The following is a 22,900-nucleotide window of genomic DNA, read 5'->3' on the forward strand; positions in this document are numbered from 1 at the left end:
TGTCCTGAACAGATAATTTTAGATTTTAGAATCAGGTTCTGAATCTGTATTCCTAAGTATATTTTCCAAACTTGGTGAGGCACACAGAACTAGAAAATATAACGTAGACACAACCAAGTAATTTAAACGGATCATTTTGCCATGCCAAAGGTATCAGTGATGTCTTTGGGGAAACATTTTCAGGTGTTATTTACCTTAGAAAATTTTAAAGGATCCTCCCTGACTGGCCAGGATGAATATAAAACAACTATATTCATTTTGAAAACCAACAATCAATCAAACAAACAAAAAATTAAAAAAACCCCACTTTTCTATAGTGTTAGAGTCAAAGCAATAGCTATGATTAAGACCTTTATAATTTTCTTTGTATGGTTCCACAGATGGATATTTTCTGCATAAAGGCTGTCTCACTGGGAGACTTGGAGAAAGTTCTGATTAGCCATGATGGAGCTGGTCCAGGTAGGATTTAATTTCCTAGAGACCAGTCTGTTTTCAAGTCCTTTTTAAACCCAATACACTTGTTTATGCTGCATCCTTCATAGAAAATGTGACAGAAGGTCTTGCAGTGATAAAAAGTCTTCCTGCCGGTTGGTCACTGTGATGGGATGATGAAAAACTGTGGTAATGGACAGAAAAATGGTCATGAGTTTAATGTCATGTAGTGTTATTCTACTCTCTGTTTTCACAGTTATGTATAAAAAAGAACTATTTATTTGCATGTAGAAAACTCTCAAAAGTGTGGCTCACACTCAATCTTTCACTAGACAAACAGTGAAGACTATCCAGGAAGGAATTAAAGGTATTCAGCAGCTGGTAACTGAATACCTGACAAAATTTGAGTAGCTATAACACAATGTCCTCATTGCTTTGGGCAATTGTAGAAGATTTGAATATACATTTAATCTGTGAAAGTCAATGGGGAGCTGCTCCAGTGAGTGACAGTGCATTCAGCTTGTAGGTTTTTAGGGAAAGAAGAAAGAATTCGTTAATGAGATGAATTTTGGGTACAGGCCCTCGAAGAAATGTGCATCTCCCTGGAATGATGTAAATGCAGAGAAAGCACTTAAAAGCACCAAAGATGTAAATAGTGCAAATATGCTTTCAGATTAATATCTAGAAAGAGGCTAAGTGAAGAGAGGGATTTTAGGCAGTTCAGGGCTTCACTGATAAGAGATTAGAAAAGCCCTTTTACCTACTCTGTTCTGAAGTTGCCCCAAGCAACGCCCGTCTTGCTCTCTGTACTGCCTAAGGCTCTGAGCAGGCCTGTGACTATTACAGAAACAGCCCTGACAGTGCAGCCTTGGAATGGTGTGTAATCTTGTTTCCTGTAGTTCCATAGAGTTTGCTGTCTTCAGCAACATGGATGATTGTACACCTGAAAGTTTCACATTGTAGAAACCCAAGATATAACACAAAAGGCACTGTGGTGGAGCCCACCTTCCCTCCATTCCCCACAGAACTGTGCCATGCTCTCTTCCCTGATATCTCCTTTAACAGGCAGCACAGATTAGCAGGATCAGCATTACAAATCTGTAACCCAGTTCAGCTATCTTAAGATGTTTTTTGACATTGGAGTTCAAATGTGTGGGTTTGAAGGACTGTCTAAACAGGACAATGGATTGAATTCTATCTGTAACAAAATGTGCCTTGGTAATTCAGGAGGCTGTTCATTGTACTCAGCACAGACAGGTCTCACAGGAACATTTTGAACTGTATCCAAGACTAGCCCCACATAAACCTAGCCTGTGGTGGCTGAGGGGTTGAGAGCTGGACAAAGATGGTGGTTCAGAGATACTCAACCTTTTGAGAAGGAGGATGCCTTCAGAGGTGGAGTACCCCTTTTTCTCATCACTTGCCTGAGTGACAGGGCAGGAGGGGGTTAATTCTTGATTTGGAGTCTGTCTTGAAGGGATCCTAGAACATATGTTTTCTTTGGGGCTCCCAGGCTGCGGGGCACGGGTGTACTCCCACAGCTCCTGTGAATGAGGAAAGTGAACGACTTTTGTCCTAGAGAGCAACATTTGCTCCATGCACTACCTGGGGATGCCCTTTCTATGCGACAGAAACTGTTGCCTTCCAGTCTCAGATACAGCCAGGAGGCAAAGCACAAGGATGAATAGGATGGTTGTTTCTGACCAAAACATCCTGCATGCTGTTTGCTGCAATGTGCTGCTGGGTAATGGTGTGAATCAGGTGAAACCTCATAAGCAGTAGGACAAGTTGCTGGAACCCAGGACATCCCTCTGGCTGTCCTGAGCAGCCAAGACCAGTGCGAGGGGGCTCAGAGACCCTGCCACAGAGCACAGAATGCCTGTGGTTTTGATTATGACCCATGGAGCAAGTTACCAACCTTAGATGAAGATCTGCAAGCCATGACAGTTAAATAGAATGATAGTCAATTTATCATGGGGTGAAAAAATAGATTTTGGGGTTTTTTAGAATGGGGATTCAGGGGGCAAGATGGAGGGATCTGGGTGTGTCCAGCCTTTCTCCTTCTTCTTCTTGGCCTCCGTCTTCTGCTGTGATGTTGACACTTTTAGATTGGTTTAGAGTAGAAGTTCACTGTCTAACATAGAAAATAGGTATTGGAAAGTACTTGTAAACATTGTATGCGTAATTTTTAGTATAAAGACATAACACCACCCTGGAGGCAGGCAGAGTGCCTGGACTGTCTTGCTGAATGGACCTCAACTGGACAGGAGAAAATATTTTATAGATAGGGAACAATAAAAAACCTTGAGACTGAGAAATGAAGAATTCTGACTCCTTCTTCAACTGCTGGGCTGGGAAAAGAGACTTTCTAATGTATCTTGGGTTAACTCTGACCAGCTAGAGGCCCTGAGACAAGTTGTGAGTGGTGCAGGTACAGTGAGAACAGGTTATTTGAGAAGGACATCACAAGACAACCAGACCAGTCACTAGGATGGTCGTTGGAGGTGATCTAAAAATCAGCATGGATGTGCCAGTGGTTGCTGCAGTTAGGGAAAAGATAATCTCAGTAGCCCAGCAGAAGTGAGAATGCACAGCTCCACACCTGCTGTTCTCGTAGCAGCAAGGCTGAGTGTGTGCTCCCCACTGACATGCACACAAACACATTTCCAAAACACAAATGTGTGCACATAGCTGGCCATGCAGATCAACACTGGCAGGAACTCAGCACGCACACAAACACTACAAGCAGCCTTCCCCTGTTACCCTCTCCAGCTGAGCAAAACAACAGTCCATCAGTGTCAAGTACAAAAAAATGTGTACAGGATGGATGTATACGGCCTCCACTAGCTGGCCTTAGGCAGTCAGTCTTTCTGGTTGCCGGCTCTGAATCCTTGGATCCTCAGTTTTGCCAGTTACTGGCACCAAGACATTAAAACCCCCTCCAAGGCTGCAGCCCCACAGCATAAGTTTTAAAGATTTGTTAATTAATATTTTTATATCTACAATAAGAAGTTCACTCACAGTGGGAAAAAATTTCCAGCTTTCACACAAATCTTGATTATGGGCATAAACAGATTTGTACCAACATTCTTGTGCTTGATTACTGGGAATAATCAAAAGATGTAGGCAGAGATGTGAATGGTGTTGACAGTTCAGAGATGTATGCATGTATTTGTCTCCAAGAGAAAAAACCCCCCCCTCTTAAAATTAAAACAGGCAAAGGCAGAAAAGAATTGCATCTCTTAGGAGACACAAAAAATAATAAAGCTTTCATTCTGTTAATATATCTTATTTATTTTGATGAGATCTGTCTAAATATGATCTGTGTTTCTGCTATAAAAAGATAATCTGGGCTTTTTTTCTTAAAATTTATTTAAAAAATAGTATGATTTCACATTATAAACTTTTGTCATTTCGACACAGGCAGTGGATGGTTCCTGGATAAGATTGTCATCAAACATAAAGAAGGAGAGGAAGCTCATGAGGTCGTATTTCCTTGTAATAGGTATGTCATTCATGGAGAAAAAGAATTTGTTACCTTCCAGCAACGTAATGAAAAAATTTTAGAGCAGATATGTGCACACAAACTAGGTGTTTGAGCATTGCCCCAGAGTTTTTCAACATACAAAAGGCAAAAATTTTGCAGCTGAAGACAAGGAAAAAGTTCCTATATTGGCATGGAAGGGAGTAATAGCCTAATGCAGAGAAGTCCCAAATCAAGTGTTGTATAAGAGGAAAGGTGCATTGATCTTTTTTTAAAAATCTAAATTATATAGAAACCATGTGAAATTAAATAAGATTTCAGTTCTCAACCTTTTAAGAAATATTGTGTGTAAAGATCTGAAATGGCATAGTTGTCATCATGGAAACGTGTTGAGGTGACTTGTACAGCTGCAGTGCTGCCATGGATGACTATAAACCCTTCAGCAGGGAGAGGCAAGGAAGGAGAGGAGGTGAAGCAACCCTGTATGTTAGGGATTATTTTGATTTTTTAGAGCTTGGTGATAGAGTTGGGCATTTGTGGGTAAGAATCAGGGGGAAGGCCAGCAAGGCCAGTGTTGTGGCAGAAGGGTCTGGGTCTGTTACAGACAGGAGAAAAAGACAGACAAAATTTAATGTGAACAGCTGGAAGAAGTCTCACTATCACCAGCTGTTGTTCTCGTGAGGGACTACAAATACAATGCAGCAGAGGAGAAGGAGTTTAGGAGGTTCCTGGAGCCCATGGAAGAGAACCTCCTGACACAGATGGTGAGGTGGCCAAGTAGAGAAAATACCCACTGGATGAAGGGAAGATTGAGACACTTCATGCCTTCTTCCCCTCAGTCTTCAAGAATGATACCAGCTCTCCTCGTAGGCAGCCCCCTGAGCTAGAAGGAAGGAGTGGGGAGCAGAATGAGCCCCACAATCCAAGTGGAAAGAGTCGGTGCCCTGCTGCAGCACTCAGACACAGACAATTCTACTGGGCTGGAAGGGATCCACACAAGGGTGCTGAGGGAGATGCACTGGGTCACAGCAGCCCCATGCAGTGCAACAGAGCTGGGGATGAGGGGCTGGAAACCTGGCTGGTGGAAAAGGATCTGGAAGAGCTGATCAACAGCAAGCTGAACATGAGCCAGTGTGCCCAGGTGGCCAAGATGGCCAGTGACAACCTGGCTTGGATCTGCAATAATGAACACCAAGGCTGTGATTGCCCCTGCACTCAGCACTGGTGAGGCTGCAGCTTGAGTCCTGTGTCCAGTTTTTGTCCAAAAAATTCTTTCTACTTTTAGAAACTGCTAGTGATCTTTTGTTTCTTAGGATGGAATGAGGAGATATGTCTCAAAATTTAATCAAGCTGTTTATTGCAAAAAAGTTGAAATGCAGTGGAGTTTAGACTTCATGCATAAGAGATTTATTCATAGAGTTTTGTTCCATACAAGAAATGAAATATGTTATGGATCTTGGGTTTAAACAAATACAACATCAGCGTGGAGTCAATAGAATAGAAGCTGACAGTGAGCATGTATTTATTTATTTTTAAATAAGTGAGGTTGTTGAAGATTGGGAAATATTATGTGAACAAGGGGGTTCAGCTGAAAGGAGTATGAATGTATGTTTGCAGTGAAATGTTATTGCAGAAAAGCTCCTTAAATTCATCAGTATAAAAGAAAAATAAAGCAAGAACAGAAGCTCAGTTTGTTGCTGCAGATAGGCAAAAGTTTTAGAAACTTCCAGACCTGAAGATTTTATATATAATTCTAAGTACAATAACTATAACTAACCACTGCAGGTTTTATAACTCTCTCACATGTACAGCTGAGTCTCTGAACCAATAAATAATTAGTATTTCACACAATGTACTCCATACTGTACTACTCACCTCATACAGCTACCATGAAAATTCTTCTTTGCCTGGAGCAAATTGAACCAAATTCTTCTCATATGAATAAGGCCAACTGTGCTGAAGGTATAAAAGAAAATTTGATCCTGGAAGTAGTTTCAAGGTGTGGCTTGATCAAAGGTGTATAAAAAATACTATTGGAGACAAAAGGTAATGGTCAGATGATATATACTATACTAATACTAATAGTTTTTCTTAATCTTATTATTTTTGTTTTTGCAATGAAAGATGGTTAGATGAATATCAAGATGATGGGAAAACAGAGAGGGAGCTAACTGCCAATAGTAAGTATTTTGTTACAGAAAATTTGTTATAGCACTACGGTATATACTTAATGCCTTGTTATTACTAAAGAACTTTTCCAGATAAGAACATAGCTTAAGAAAAAAGTGATAATAAAGCTAGCTTACAATTATTTTTCCTGCTCATATTTTAGAGAGTGGCAGTTCACTGAAGACATTTCTTAAAGGTAAGAGTTGTTTTCCAACCATTGCTTTCTACACCATAGTTTTTGCTGTTTGAATTTAAATCAGTATTGCAGGAAATATGTGAGCAAATTACCTCATTTGTATGTGTTTTCTTGCATATCAGCTGTGAAAGAACATGACAAACTGGCTGGCAGTACTCTACAGGAAGGACTAGACCCTTATAAGCAATTGAGAAAACACAGAAACCATTTCTGGTTTTCTTCCTGCTTCTACTATTCTGTTCTGAAATCAACCAGGAATTCCTCTGAGAAGAGATTCAAGTGTTCTTTTGTTTACCCCAATGTCACTGTCATTTAATACTTGGGGACAGGTTCCCTAACAAACATCAGCAAGTTGAAAAATGTGTTGTGAAGTGTCAGTGGAAACATTTTCAGGTCAAAATTCCAAAGTAGCCAGAAATAATGCAAGCTTAAACTCCAAATGCTCCAGTGAAGCTAAATTATGTGCATTCAGTTGCCTAAATCTGCTTAATTAATGAAAAGACATAGATAAAACACTCCCCACCCAGCTTTCTGTTTCTATATCTACAAGGACATTCTCATCCCTATAATGCACTAGTTACCATCTCTGTGTTTCTTCCTAACCTGACACACTTATTTTTAATGAACATTTAACTGTAAATGGTTATTCTGTGCATCTCTCTCTGGGAATTTCATGGGAACAACTAAACTAAAAAAAGTGATGTTTCCATTTGTCTCTGAAAACAGTGACTTGCTTTCTGTAGGATGAGTCCTAGTCTCCCAACCTAGTTCCAGTTTCAAAATGGAATCATTTGCATTCAATCAAACAGTTTAGCCAACAGTTTTATTATTCCACAAAAGCATGAATTTGACAAGAGGAGAGTGATGAACTCCGGTAACTAAAGACTTTCTTTTTCGCAGAGAAAGTTGATTTTCACGAGTGACTTGGAATTGGATTCTGCAATCTGCTAAGTGCACAGTTCTGGGAAACAACCATAATATCTGTTTCACCTTATGTTCAGAAAATAAACTATATTTTACTACCAGTTCAAAATTTTTCCCAGCACAGTTTCATTCTTCGTTATGTTATAGCAAGCGGGCACAGATGCACAGGCTGCTCACTGCCTGTGAGTGTCAAGAGTGATCAGACTCAGTATACTGATTATGAGGAGAAAGGAGTGGTTTATTCTTAACTAGCTTTTGAAATGTCACACTGCCAAGATGTCCAGGAGGACCCAGAGACCATTGAGATCAGAGCTTCTGAAAAAAGAGGTTATAAAAGAGAAGAACATTTTTAGGAAGTTATGTGTCAGGTAGCTGTATGACAGCTTAGCTTGAGCTGCTCTTCAGCCATTTTAGTTTTGCCCATGGGCTCACTCCAGTGAGGAACTGAGATTGGTTACAGATTGGACTTTTATGCCTTATGAGAAAAAGATGATGGTTGGGACTGATTTTTCACAGTTTGTGCTGTCATATCAGTGATCTCATTGACGTTCCATGATTGAGCTTTGTAGGAGGGAACCATCACAAGAGGTTTGGAAAGATATCCTGTAGTCAGTTCTGTGTCACTCTATCGTGACTCAGTGCCAATGTCAGAGCTGGTAAGAGAACATTCCAGAGATGCCGAGTCCTGGGAGAAAAAGTAGTTCCCTTAGATTCTTCCAGCACCTGTTTATCACTATTCTACATGGTAGAATAGTGATAAACAGTCCCCTTCAGAGTGCAGGTGAACACTTTCCATGTAACAGATATTTACTGAATAAGAGGCAAGTGGAAGGTCTGATGTTAGGGAGCCAATATTTTAAGCACTAATGTGGCCATATTCTGTATGAGCTGCACTCTGCAAAAGGGCTTCAGGGAAAGTCATAAAAATCTGGTCAGCATAATTCAGTGCTTCCTGATTTTCAGGGTAAGATCAATGTGCTTAGGTCAAGTTTAAAGCACCAGATGCAGAACAAATTACTTTATAAGTCACTCTGAAGGTCAGAAATCTCATTCACTTTGGATGAGGCTAGTAACCTGTTCAACCACCAAGCCAAAGAGGAAACTTTGGAAGTCATCATTTCTAGCAGGTTACGTGAGGGCTCTCTGTCCTTTTTCAGCCAGGCTGGCATTATGCCAGTTCTAATGAAGCATAAATCCCAGATCCCTGTGACTGCTGCTGCTGGCTGTGGATTCTGCCAAAATGCAGTCTGCCCATATCAAGTTTTCTCCGTAACCTTTGCACATTTATACAATACAGAGAGGCTCTGGCAAATCAGGCATAGGAATAGATTTATTTGTATGCCTCTGATTCCTCCTTGTATATTTGATGCAAGATAAATAGAGAAAGTGTATTTTCCTAGTGGAGAAAGCAGATAGATGCTCTCAGCTCTCAAATGAAGTTGATTTGAGGGATTTGAAGTTGGTTTGAATGGGACTTTCTGTTACTCTCTAAAAGTTTCCTACATGGTAGGGGTATTTTACTACTTTTTCCTTCTGTTTTCTCTATTTATTTTCCTTCTGTGCCTCAAAATAGATGACCTATTGTAATAGCACATAGGAAAGAATTTTCTCTTAGAGCAAGGAGACAAGACACAGTATGTTCCAATGAAATCCTCTCTGCAGTCAGCTAAAAAGGCTGGCTTCCTGTAATGTGATGCCTGTAGGGTGTCCTGAGGTTTTGTGGGTTATTGTGGGTGGTAAATAAAGTGTGGTTCAGTAGCAAAGTTCAGTTAATAGATATTTCTCAGCTGGCTCTTCTTCTGTTGTGCAAGGTTTTTGGTATTAAGGCATACAGAAAATTCATATCAAAAGAGAAAATATTCAGTAAGTTCTGCTTTGACTAATTTTGTTTTGGAATTATTCCTTCCTTGCAAGTAGTCGATAATGGACTAAGAATAATCACAGGATTCCCAAATTTAAAAGGGAATGGACCCTATTCTAAAAAGCAGCAACAGCATGTTTCCATTGCCAGATGGAGGCAGAAATCCTTAAGAAAAAGAATTAAGCAGACTGACTGCTCTGCCTCAAGGAAACACAAAGTTCTACCATCTTCAGGAAATAAGCAACCAACTCCTATGTCTTGCAAAGTGTGAATGTCATTCTAGGTCTTAAGACCAAAAAACACCAGAGTAAAAAAACCCTTGAAAGAGTGTATTGTAAAAGCAGCTTTGGAAATCCTTAAAAAATACATAAATGGCTCATTTTTTAAAGCCCCAGAAAATAAACCTTCCTTTTTCAGCTTTCTGTAATATATGATGAAATGTTGACTTCAGGTTTTGCCATGCTCAGATTTCTTTGTACAGAAATTGTTGTGGGTTTGATTTTTGTGGTTTTATTGAAGGAACTTTTAGATTCCAGACTGGTGGTTAAAGGAATTTATGGCAGGAAATTGTTATATTCATCCAATTTAATTTCTGAAAGTCAAGAAATGATCCCTAATTCTACGATATCTCTGGATAAATCTCTGTACTGTGAATCAGATTCTTGGTTATATCATTATATTAAAGAGAGAATTCTGAGACATTTTTTCCCACAGAATTCTGGTTTTTCCCCTGCTATTCATTTTAGTGCTTCCTACATTGGTGTCTCAAAGTAAATGGCACTAGCTTCACATGTAAGCTACAGAACTACAATAACACATGAACACACTAATCACGCTGAAAGGAAGTTAACACAGGTCAGTGATGTCAGGAGAAAAGTCTTTTTTAATGTAGTCACACAGATGAAACACAGAAAAATGACCTATTGAAGCCCAGCTATCTCACTTCCACACCTTCATTCCTGGAGGGGTATAGAAATCACTGAACACAGTAAATACTTGGCATCAGTCTTCTGTCTCATGTAGCAATCCTCACCAAGTAGATGTCTGAGTGAATAGAATATTATACAAAGGATTTTTTGATTCTTCTGGCATGAGCAGGTTAAATGAATTTGTTGAACTGAGAGAAAATGGAGTCAGTCTGTGTTAGTTCATTTAATAAACTGTAGAAGCATTAAAAGTAAGTGTAGGAGAATAAAGAATCACAGACACTAAGAGGCTTTAAATCTGTAACCATTGATTTATTCCCTGGAAAACTCCCAAGTGGTGTCTTAGCCTTCCTACTGAAATAATAATTAAAAACACAATAATGGATATTAATTAAAATAAATCACGTTGCTCGAAATACCTTCTCTGAACATGCTGCCTCTTTGAGGAGGGAACAGCCAGTTATGTATTTCTTATTTCTGTTAACTTAAGGCTTGCTCTCTCCTGGAGCAGAGGGATATTACAAAGAGAAAAAAAAAACCAACTCCACTTGGGAAATACAGAACTGCAAAGTTATCTTAATTTCCTCTCTGCTGTGTTCCTGGGACAGCCTTCAAAATGGAGCATGCTTGGACAGGATAAGAGATTCAGGGCTATGCTGGGAGTCTTTGTAAAAATTTGAAGCTCCTCATAAACCTTTGGAGTGCTCAGGAACAGCAAAAGCTCAAACAATGCTTGACTTCACCAAGTGTGACACCCTGATGAGTACCACATGCCAACCTGGCACAAGGAGATAAAATTCAAAGCTGGCACATAAATCAAACAGCAAAAGTTCCTCATTAGGCAAAGTGTGGATTTTCCACACCCTACATCTGACTCATTGCTGGAAATGACCTTAAAATAAGAGTTCAGATGGAGGAATCCTTTCAGCTAGTGTGTTACTCAGAAGACTGGCTGTGAGATGAGTATTTGCCTGCTGTTTTCTAGCTGAGCCCAGAAGAGTCAGGGAACAGTCAGATGTAAGGCAGAAACAGGTTCTATAGCAAGAGAAAATAAAACCAAAACAGGATTAGCTGAAAAAACAATAAGAAAAAAGAGGAAAATTATAAATCAAGGCAACCAGATCAGGTTTTCATCTAGTCTCCATCTTTAAGCAGGCAGAGGAAAACAAAAGGTAGGAAAAAAGCACACAGTTCTGTAAGAAAAAGACACATCTGATTTATTTTTGAATGAAATGATTCTAAAATTCATTTTATCACTATATTGTATTGGGGGCTTACACAAAATCACAAAATAGTTCTCTTTATATCAGTCCCATTAGCAAATTATTATCACAGTATTGGCCACATCTAAACAAAAGCTTTTATTTTGCTTCCACTGTTAAGTTCCTCTTGCCATGCAGGATCAAGAGTCTTTTCAACAAGTGATTCCTTTGAAAGTAGAGAATGATTTACCTTCTGGCACTTAAGTAGCTTCCTATACTACACTATCCATGTAAGACACTGTATTTTTCTCACACCTGAAACAGCTTCCCAGTTGCATACTTGACTTCTAACACTGTTATGGGCGCAGGTGACTTACCAAAATACAACCTCTAAAAGGCCAAAGCCATAAGGTCAGAATAAATCTCTTCAAAAATAAAGAATTAAGCTCTTCAAAATTTCCTGAATTTTGTATTCAATCCTAATGAGTGATCTGATCTGACAAATGAGCATACAAAACATGACAAATTAAATTAGAAAAATCTGAAAAAAGTTGAAGTTTCATTGTTTAGCTAGTTATGTATTAGCCAGCAGTTCTTACAAATGTATCACGTACAAGTCTTTCAAAACGTTAATATTCTTTTCATGTTACATAAGAACATTCTAAGAACTGAAATGTATTAAAATTATTACTGAAATTAAAGTAGCTATTTTGATACAAAGAATGCAAAAAACACCCTTAAGCAAAGTGTCTTTTTTCTGCTTCCTAGGTATTAATTTCTGTTTTCATACCCACTTCAACAATTGTCTTACGTTTATCAAGTCTGAGCTATAATTATCTTAAAAAATTAATTATTATTAATTTTTAATTTTTTATTATAGTGAATGGGACATAAACTCATGGAAATATATAACTCCTCTTTGTGACAGTAACAAAGACATCCTTTGCTCTCTACCATTGATCCTAAAAATGTTTAATTCGTAGATTGATGATAAAAATGTTTTTCCTGTTTTAGCACAACGGTGGAGAGTGCAGGTTAAAACAGATGGAGATTCCCCAGAGCCACAGGAGTGTAAAAGGACCCTTGTGATTTATGGCTCAAAGGGCAAAAGTGATGAGCTTCTGCTTTCTCCACAAACCCCAGGATATGTGTGCTTTCTCCCCAGAGCCACTGACGAATTCATTGTAAGTCAGAAATATACATTTTTACATAGAACTGATCATGACATTGCCCTCTTGGATATATATATGTATATAGATATGGATATGGATATAGATATATGTATATATATGTGTGTGTGGGCATAACTAGCATTTTATATATATATACAGTTGATTTGTCTGCTAAAAAATGATGTAATTATTTACAAAGCTGGAATGACATAAGTGTAGGTCTTGGGTCATCTCCTCCTGCTTGTCCTGTTCTACTACAGCCAGCACCATGGACTCTTTTGTGTAATTTATTGCATTCACAAGCTCATCTTGCATTTTTTTCTGAATCCCTGGAGATTCCTGAGTTGAAGTTCACACAAAAGGCAATATACAATTATTTGTGAATGCAGAAGATGAAGGCTTGGGCAGCACTCCCAGGGGATATAAGTGGGCTTTTCTTTCCTTCATTTCCATCTTTGTAAAGTAGTATCCACTCTCCACAGGATTGTTCTGTCTCTCAGGTCAGCAGGCAGAGGATTTTTCTGGGTAATCACAAATCACTGGAGAATGCATTCATGCATATCAAAGTATGGTGAACTCTGAAGCAATAGCTTATGGGTGGCCAGTATTAAAATCAACCCTACCACCGTCCTGACCGCCCATACACCTGACACACATGCTGATGATTTGGGAGGATTCATCTGAATAGAATATTTTAAATCTTCAATTCTGTCCTGGCCTTCTAGGCTAGGTCATTGCAAATTCTGTTGATTGTCATGAAGTACAGCTTCTAGCCAGCAAGATGGGAGAAATAGCTTGCAATTTGAGGCAGTTTTATACAGCTCAGAAAGACTTTTCAATGGCTGCAATAAACATTCTGAAAACAATGGCAAAACTACATTTAGAAAATTATGTCAAAGCCTCGTTGTAATGACCTGATCCAGGCTGAATTTTTACTTTGAATAACAAGCTAAAGCAATTTAGGAACTTTATGGGGAGTAAATGAAAAGATAAATGGTATTTCTTAAGAACAAGGAAGCAGCTGCTTATCAGAAAACACACAGGAAACATACTGAGTAATAAAACAAGCTTCCTATCCTATGCCATGAGCATAAACTGAAGAGGTCAGCAGAGGCAGAATCTATCTGTGGAGCTGGAGCACCAGCTGACTGCATTTTGGCAAGCACCATTGCATAAAGCAGTGATGCTGCTACATCCAGCATGCTGGTAATTTCCCAAGTGGCACGTATTCCTTGTTAAGGCTGCCTGATTTCAATGATTGGGTATCACACCAGGAGAAATTTGTATTTCTGTGTGTCGGTTGTGGTTGTCCCTCATAGTCTTCTATCCTTGGTACGCAGTACATTATGGGTTGTAGCCTTCCACCCCAGCAGCTTTCTGGATGCTTGTTCATATTTTGGATAGACTTTGGGTTAGTGCCTGTATTTTCCCCACGGCTATTTGTGTCCTTGTTTTTATTGCTTTGTATCAAAAAGTTCATTCTATTTGAGCATTATTTACTGTGCATGACGTTTTATCTCTTTGCTGCATTGCTTACAGTGCAGCTTACACAATAGCAGCTCTGGTATAAAGGGGTATTTGGGGATTCACAGGTATCTCCATAAACACCCTTACACCTCTTCAGATGTTTGAGCTAATAAACCCAGTTTCATTTTGCTTTCCCTTTCTTTGTTCTTACTAAGACTATGCAGAAGAATGCAGAAACTTTGCTTATGTTTTCTCACTGTAGCAGCAGGCTGGAGGCATGAACATGATATCACAATGAGGACAAGCTGTGAATTCAGCTTTCCAAAAAGCACAATAAATGAACTTTTAACCTCCCCCCAAGATCCTGGTCCTAGACAAACAACCTTAATAATATAGTGCAGTAAAAAGAACAACAGGTTATGTGCTATAAGCAGTACACATAGTTTTCAAACTATGTGAATGTATCTCATAATTTTGATCTCAGAGATACATTTATTGCACATTGAGGACAGAAAGGCATGTAAATTCCTGATTTTCCAGGTGTTCTCACACAAGTATATGCACAGATGTGTATCATATTCAGAATGAATATTCCATCCAAAATATGCCAAATCAACTCCTATGAAAGAACAGGTGTAGTTTAATGGCACATAACAAGTATAAAGAATAAATTAAAAGAGAGAAAATGGAAGCATGCTCTTAGGTACAGTTGGGTTCTAGAAGTCTCAGAAATGTGCAGTATGGTAGTTGAGCTGCTTAAAAAAATTAATTAGAACACCTAAGTTTTAAAAAATAAATTAAAAATGCATCAATGTTATGAAATCCGACAGGACTAGTAGCACTGAAGGCAGCATGGCAAGAAACCAGTGAAGAGGTGGAATTTTTTTCCTTGGTAGTCTGGTGATGATTGGAGTCAATCATTGATCTCACACGGAATGAATAGATTTGTAAAGTACATAGATCTTTCTCACAGTCATCATTGTTTCTTGGTTGCTAGCAGAGTAAGTTTGCCAGAGTGTCTCTTTGGAAGGTCGTGCTGTATTGTGCACACTCTGTTCCCCAGAGAATCTTAAAATACATGGGGCAGAGTGTGAGATTAGGATGCCCAAAATTGTTTTCCACACACTGGCACAGGAAGTACAAAATGAGCAATAGTGCTCTTCAAGTAGGACTGTTGTTAAATACACAATAAATTCTGAATTAATTTTGTGTTAAGGATTAAAAAGGTGACAGAAAGTTTCAAATCCCATAATACAATAATCCAATTCCACAGTATGAGATGATGCTCCAAACAACAAGCAGAAGGATTTCTGGAGTTTATGACAGATGGCTGTCCAATTGAATTTTAGTAGGTTTGATGAAACCCTATTAACTGGAATAATTTATGGGTGGGATGGGTGGGTGTGATTTGTTTGGGTTTTTTTTTTTTTGTTTTAACAGAGAAAAGAATGAAAAGGAATTGCATTTAAGTATGCATCCAAAGAGTAAAATTTACAAGGCTTTCATTACCCTAGGCATGATGCCTTTGAGAAGCCCTGTGTGAGTTAAAGAGGAAAGGATTTAAAATGTTATCAAATTTTCTAATCATCTGTATCACTTACCAGACTCTGAGATGTTAAGAAGCCCAGTGGCTCCTCCTAATTTTAAGAGCTTCATTCTTAGATTTTCAGTCACGTAATGGAAAACATACTGTGTTTTTCAGTATGTGACAAATCACTCCAACTCAGCTAAGATTTCAAATTCTGAGTATCAGAAAAAGCTATTCAGAAGAAATAAATGTGAAAAAAATAATTAGAAAATTATAGTAATAAATGAGGTAAAGTATCCTCTTGCAAATATTCGACAAATTTAAAACCAGGACATTCACTGGATATATGCTTTGTGATGGATTATATGTCTGCCTCTGCTTCAAAGTTCATGTTGCATCCATTAATAGACGTTGGTGGCGGGAACAGACAATTTTGGTGCGCAAGATAGAATATCATAGTCCAAAGGAAAACTGCTTGTACTAAACTGCTCAGAAAAGGATTGCAGGAATGATGTAATGGCAGGACTGGGTACAATGATGGAGCTGAACAAAAAGGCTAATGCTGGCCACAGCTGTAAGTGAAAACACAAATCCATGAAAAAAGGGGAACTATCTAATACACTTATTTAATAATAGCTGGTGTTTAATTCCATGGATCATAAACAGTATGATTATTAGTACTTGCTGGTTCAATGGCAGTCAGGGAATTAATTGAGATTGTGACTCTAGAAACAGAATGGACAATTGTGGTTTCTAAATACTCTGTCGTGTATTCTGGAATTATTTTCCTATAAATCTCCTCTGTGCATTTCCCACAAGGATTATACCCCACATATTTATGACAACTTAGAATCCTAGTGAATTGTAAATTAGGGTAGCAGAAGACAAAGTAAAATGTGAATTACAGCTTGCCCTGTCACATAAAAATAACCAAGTTCTGTACTTTTGCAACTCCCAAACAGAGCTTTATGGAATAAATTGTTCCCAGCTTTTAGAGTAGCTGTGTGATACAGTCATGGGATCCCTGCATGAGAAAAACAATCTACAGGAAATAGTTTTAAAAGTCACTAGTCTGGTTCTGAAAGAGAAGAAGGAATTACTTTGTTGTCTGTGAAAGAACTGTATTTTAGATGGGTGAAGAACCTGTGCACTCTCCTCTCAATGAACCCAAATAATTCCTGTTAGGTTTAATCAGGTGGAATGCATATTTTGCAAGGAATTAATCCACTTAGTCCACCACAGCTAATGATACATAGCTAATTATATCCTTTGCAACATACACAGCATGAATGAAAAATCTTGATGCAAAACTCTGCCCACTCATTTCCCTTTTCCCAGAGCAGGAGTGGGGACTGAGTCAGGGACACCTTTGATCTCTGTCAGCACGATGGCACAGAGACAGGCCGGGCAGGCTAGGCTTAGAGAGAGGACAAGCCTGGTGCCCTCTCTCCTGGTGTATAACTACTGCTGGGCGCCTTTCTGGGTACTGTGGAGTCACAGCTCAGGAGCTGAGAGGTTCTGAGCAGTCCAGGGCTGTTATATAGGCAATGGAAGGGAGCTCTTCCCTGCTCCCTAAACAATGCCCTGAGTCATGAAATTGTGTAGGAGTGGCATGGCAACCACTTACCTCAAGAAATTCAGACCAGAAGGGATCTTTTAATCCATCAAGTGCAATTCCTTCCTACCAAAGGCCTCTTTTCATAAGTTCTGCATCATAAATTGGTCATAAAATTCCTGTAAAACGGTTTGGGCAGGTAGCTTTATTTTCAATTAATTATTCCTCTTCATACTCTGATATTTTACTATTTCTTATGTGCATGACAGTTACTAAAAATGATGTTCAACTCTCCTAAAATGACAAAAGCACGTTTTTTATTACCTCTCTAATTAGAAAGAGGTAGCAGATACTCCCTACATGCCTGTGTTCCCTGTGCAAATGCACACAATCTAGCTTTTAGTGAGCGAGGTCAGCCGTGAGGGGCTGTCACGTTCAGAGCTCTGCTGAGAAGCAAAATAAATTGATCTGTTAGGTCTGTGCTCTGTCTTAGGAGCCAATCTGCTGGTGGTGCTGTCAGAGCCAGAGCATGATTGTGTAAGGCTAATTTCAGTTTATTGTTGTGATGCTATAGTTTGTGCAAAGGATTTATTCCCTGGAAAGACACCGAGTCTTATGTTGTGACAGATAGGCGGGGGTGGGGAAATCAGAAATATGGGAGAAGAACAAATCCACTGGCAATATTTTTTTTGTATTAAGTATTTTGATACTTAATAAAAAGTTGTTGCTTTAAAAATTACTAGTTCTCAGTTGTTTCACTCAAAATCACTCCCATGCTGTCTTTCTTGTAGCTGCCCAGTGCATGGCTGCCACGTTACTTCCTGTTGTACAGAAGACTTATCATGCAGTGGTTGTTAATGTCATGTAAATCATTATCCACAATCAGTAACCATTTACTGAATTTCCACATGTAGTATGGGAACAGAGCTGTGTCATCCTACACAGTAATTTCTGTAACATAAATGATTTATTTTTCTCAGAAATATCCCTTTCCTTTAATGAAGAATTGGCTGTAAATAGTTTTATGTTCTAGACAAAACCATATAGCAAAGGAGAATTTAGTAAAACTTCTTCACCAGTAGGGTTGCCAAGCACTGGGACAGGCTGACCAGGGCAGTGGTTGAGTAACCATCCTGGAGGTATTTACAAACATGCTGATGTGGCACTCAGGGACATGGTTCACTGGTGGACTTGGCACTGCTGTGTGAATGGTTGGACTTGATGATCTTAAAGGTCTTTTCCAACCCAAACAATTCTGCGATTCCAGGCTCACAGTAATCATCTTTAAATTAATACCTCACTTGGCTGCTGATATTAAAATCTTTAATTGTAAGTTAATGCTCTCTTTCTCCAGTAGGGTCGCAACTTTCTGTGTTACCTTTTGTCTAAATAGCCTAAATGCACAGATCTTACTAATTTTAACTGTGATTCACCCCTAAGTTAACATGCTCATAGTATGTATTCTTACAGAGTATCATGCTTACAATAGTAATAAAGGAGATAATTTCACCCATGATTATACCATGAAATAAAAAGAATTGATACCGTCATACACTTATCCCAGCCTCAAACTCAACTTTTCCTTTATTTACTGTTAAGTATAGAAATTCTGCACTGGGGTTGGGGAAAATCTTTCTAAAGGAACCAGCCTTGACAGTACCCTCTTCCTCATGCTATTTGGGGCAGGTTGAGACTGGAGATCTGGGAGATGTCTACAAGATCCGAGTCAGCTGTGATGATGTGCCAGGCTTCAGGGGCTGGCATCTGAAGTCTTTTCACTTACAAGAGCTGCATAGGAAACAAGAACTGAACTTTGAGTGCAACTGCTGGCTCACTCTTAAGAGGGAGGATAAGGAGCTGGTAAAAGAATTCCCTGCAGTCACTGAGGACCAGAAAACTTTACCAGGTAAAAGCACCAAGAAGGCATGAACATGTAAATTAGCTGCTTGAAAATAAATCAGTGACACACATATTTATAGTGCGTTGTCTGGATTTGATATCTTCAGTGTCTCTGTTGCACCTGTCCTCACACATGCCCTGCAAGAATAATGAAATTTGTATTTTAATTTTCCAGTTTAGTTGCATATTGGATTTTACAGTTGCTAAGTCTTCTGCATGATTTTAAATGAGAAAAAATGAACAAAAAAATTGGACTTTTTAGGGAAATGAACACATTCAAAGCCATGGAAATGAGTTGTTCTAGAGTTGCTATAGAATCTATAGAGTGGCTATAGAATATATTTTAGGTTACAAAAGGTTTAGTTGCTGATGTAAGTATCAGAAGTAAGCCTAATTGCACAGAAAGGTTGGGTGTTTTTTCCTAAGGACTACTTTTTTGCCATACTCAAAGTTCTCAGAGATGTCCTTGGAATGTGAAGACTTACAGAAGTCCTGCATTTGTTCAGAAAAGTTAGCAGTTACACGGGATAAAAGTAATTAGAGACATGACTGCTTTGCTAAAAGGAAGTTCCAGAAGTTCAGATCCCTGAATACTAAAACCTATTGATGACCTTAAAATAAAGTATAGTGTTACATTAGTTAAATGTTAATTCTGCAGAACTGTAAATTAAAAATGCATTTGAAAATTTTGGTCATTCTTTTTGTAGGAGCCTGAATATATATGCAATTAAATTATCATCCTCAGAAGAAAATCTGATCTGACTGTAGAAATTAATTCATGCAGGATCACTATAAAGGCAAAGAATTTATAGTTTCCTTCTTTAAGTTAATAAGTGCATTTTGTAAATTTTTATACTTGTATGTCATGTCATGCATCCAGATGTTATGTTGCATATGTTTCTTATTTAAATTTGCATAACCTTATTCTTAGTCTTTGACCTGTGTTAATTATTATCTATTTCATAGATAATTCAGTTTTTAATTAGTTTTTAGTTTAATTCCTGAATTAACTCACATGAGTTCTTCCTTTCCAGATCTTACACAATAAAACAGAGTTGAGCAGAATTTGCCTAGATGCATAAGTCTAAATTGTCCAAGTCCAATTTCATTGAAATTTCTAAGAAAGTGAATGGAAAGTCTTCATTGAGCTTAGCATGAGGAGATCAGATTCATAAAGAGTAACCTGATTATTTCATTCACTGTGTAGCAGATTTTTTTTTGTAGCTGCAGAAATAAAAAAAAAATATTCTTACTAAATATTCTTAGTTGCTGTTTTATTTTACATACGGCTTGTACTTAATCGGCTTTAATTAAACTTTTTCTTTTCTTTTTGTGCAGTCTATAAATATGTTGTTTCCGTGCATATTGGCGACCGCTGGGGAGCAGGGACTTTTGCAAATGTTTACATCACTCTCTATGGCAAAAGAGGGGACACAGGAGTGAGGAAACTTGATACATCTCTAATGAAAGGAGGAAAATTTCAAAGAAATAAGGTAATGGCACCATACTGCAGTCTTACATGTGCAGGGGTCAGCACAGCATTAAGTATAGCTGAATGCCTGCTCAGAATACCTCTGGCTAGATAGGCAAGACTTTGGAAACATTCACAGAATTTATCTTCCAGATATTCACAATAGACCAATGCCAGTGTTATTTATTTCCTGTACAAGAACATGCCCACGTGGGAATAAAGGCTTCACATGAGCAATACAGAGCAGATTAGTAGAGAGAACCTCTGTGATCATGCTTCTGACTTCTTCTGTTCCAAATTTAAGACAGAACAGGGAGTAAAAAATTGAACAATCAGTGAAAAAATAATTAGAGAAATTTCCATGAGACTTTTGCAGTCTGTGATGTTTCTGAAATCTTAATGTCACTTTGAAATACCAACTCAATATCAGTAAGTTTAGACAAGAAACAAAAATTCCACTTAGAAAAAGAATGCAAATAAAGCCAGTGTTTCCAGATAATCACTGTAAATAAAATTCTTTTGTGAATTAGACTTTCATTCACTGATCAAGGATATTTGAAAAAACTTATGCAAAAGTGTCCATTGTCAAGGAGACACTTAGATTTCTGTGAAATAATTTTATTAGATAATTCTCACAGCACTAGTTCAGGTAAAAGTGGAATCAGTAAGAAACTGAGAGAATATCTAAACTTCATTTCTATGTATTTCTCAGAACAATGTCTATATACAGAAGACAGTACTATATTGTCATTATTTTAATTTATGTTCATACATGGATTTATTTCCTAAAATATCTTAATTAATGAAGTTAATGATTTCTGTTCACAATCAGCTGCTGGGTTCTGACTATTATTAGAAAAAAAAAGACCTTTTTGTTATATGAAAGTACTTTCAATATTAGTAGCAGAAAATATGCTTCTCCAATATTTTATTTAAAAGGTAATAGGGACAACACATAGGACTGTGGCAACTACTGTGTTCTTTTAGAGATGAGCTTGCTAGTATCTTGGTGTTTTAATTGTTTTGACCTCCAGTTTAGTTACTATCTACTACTGAATTCTTTTATTTGAATCATGGTGTTAATTATATTCCTAGACATTGCTGCTCAAACTCCAGTTGTTCATAACTTTCTAACCTTTAGCAGTTACTGTGACATCCATCTGGCCCCTGGCTGGGCCTTATGCAGAATATCTTACTTTCTTACAAAAATTTAGTGGAGTATACAGTTTCTTTCTTTAAATTTCCCATTTTTACTTATCTTGTTTTTCTGATACCTTTTCTCATCTGTTGCCATTTGTGTTTACTTGTCTCATGTCTCTCTGCCTTCTCCATTCTGCTTCCCTTCCCATCTCTCATCTTTTACTCTTTGCTTTCATTTTAACTTCCTCCCTTACTCTTCTCAGTTTGCTCCACAATTATTTTCATTTTGTAAGGAAAGCAAAAAAGTCAAGTTTTCTGACTACTGGAGAATAATTTTAAAGCTATCTTGGAGTAAAAACACTCTTTAGATTTTTAACTTTTGTTTAGAACTATTAATATATATCTAGACTTGTATGATAAACTTTAGATGTCTGAAAGACAGAAATTCTATTAGAACCAAAATCTTATCATAACTGACTGTCAGAAAGTGGAGGTATATAGATTTTAATGTAATATGAAATGATTGATGTAGTGATACATTTTGACTAAACATCAAATGAAATTAAAATGCATCATTAATGATGAATATAGGAATAAATGTTAGTTCTAATCAGTGTGTGCTTCCTTAGATTCAGCAGGGAGATGCAATGTTAAACTTTACAAAGAATCAGACTTTAAAAATTTTGAGTTCTCAGATGACTTCAGGCCTATATTTTCCCTGAAGTTCAGGTCAAAATTCTGTTTTATTAAGTATTTCCCTGTTTTGCAGGTGGATTCATTTTTGGTGGAAGCTGTTTCTCTGAGTCATTTGCAGAAAGTGGTCATAGGTCATGATGGAGAAGGCTACGGGGCAGGGATGTACCTCAAGATGGTAACAGTCAAGGAATCACAAGATTCAGACAAAGAATGGGTCTTTCCACTGTGGAACTGGCTTGATACTCATCTGGGTTTGTGTGAGACTGTTTGTGAAATTGTAACAGTTGGTAAGTTCTGCAAAGCTGACCTGCCCATTTTTATATACGTTTGACTACAGCTTATTTACATGTCTCTAGTATCCTTCTTTTATTGAAAATGTGAATTTTCCATTTGATCTTAGTGTTGTAGCAGAACCACATCTGGTAAGGTCAAAGTTAGTATAATTCTTTCTTCTCAATATGCTGCATATGGAACACCTGCCTTCCAAATTAACACAGCACATTTCAATGAGAGATAAACAGCCAAGCTTAGGATGTGCACTTCATGGGGATAAATAGCTTAAATTTTATGCACTACTTTTTGGCCTAGAATCTCATTTGAAATCTAAAGAACAGTTTCTTCAGTGAAATGAGCCTGGTCTTTACCTGTGACAGTATTCCACAGCACAAAACAGCAGTTCTGGTATGCTTGTTTCTGCTCATTTCACACCTACTACTATGCCATGATTTGCACAAATCTAAACCTGGATGCACTTGGCAAAGAAAACACTTACAGCAGG

At 38.0% G+C, this 22,900-nt stretch overlaps 1 protein-coding gene across 1 annotated transcript in view; it reads left to right on the forward strand.

Moving 5' to 3' along the window:
* Positions 1-22,900, forward strand: part of RP1 (RP1 axonemal microtubule associated) — a 164,633-nt gene that overhangs the window by 76,381 nt on the left and 65,352 nt on the right. Inside the window, 7 exon segments of the mRNA XM_063150435.1 lie at positions 381-459; positions 3,856-3,937; positions 6,041-6,096; positions 12,209-12,378; positions 18,603-18,822; positions 20,154-20,308; positions 22,196-22,409. Of these exon segments, the coding sequence (XP_063006505.1) occupies positions 381-459; positions 3,856-3,937; positions 6,041-6,096; positions 12,209-12,378; positions 18,603-18,822; positions 20,154-20,308; positions 22,196-22,409 (976 nt within the window).

Source organism: Melospiza melodia, chromosome 1, assembly GCF_035770615.1.
Source record: "Melospiza melodia melodia isolate bMelMel2 chromosome 1, bMelMel2.pri, whole genome shotgun sequence".
Taxonomy (NCBI): Eukaryota; Metazoa; Chordata; class Aves; order Passeriformes; family Passerellidae; genus Melospiza; species Melospiza melodia.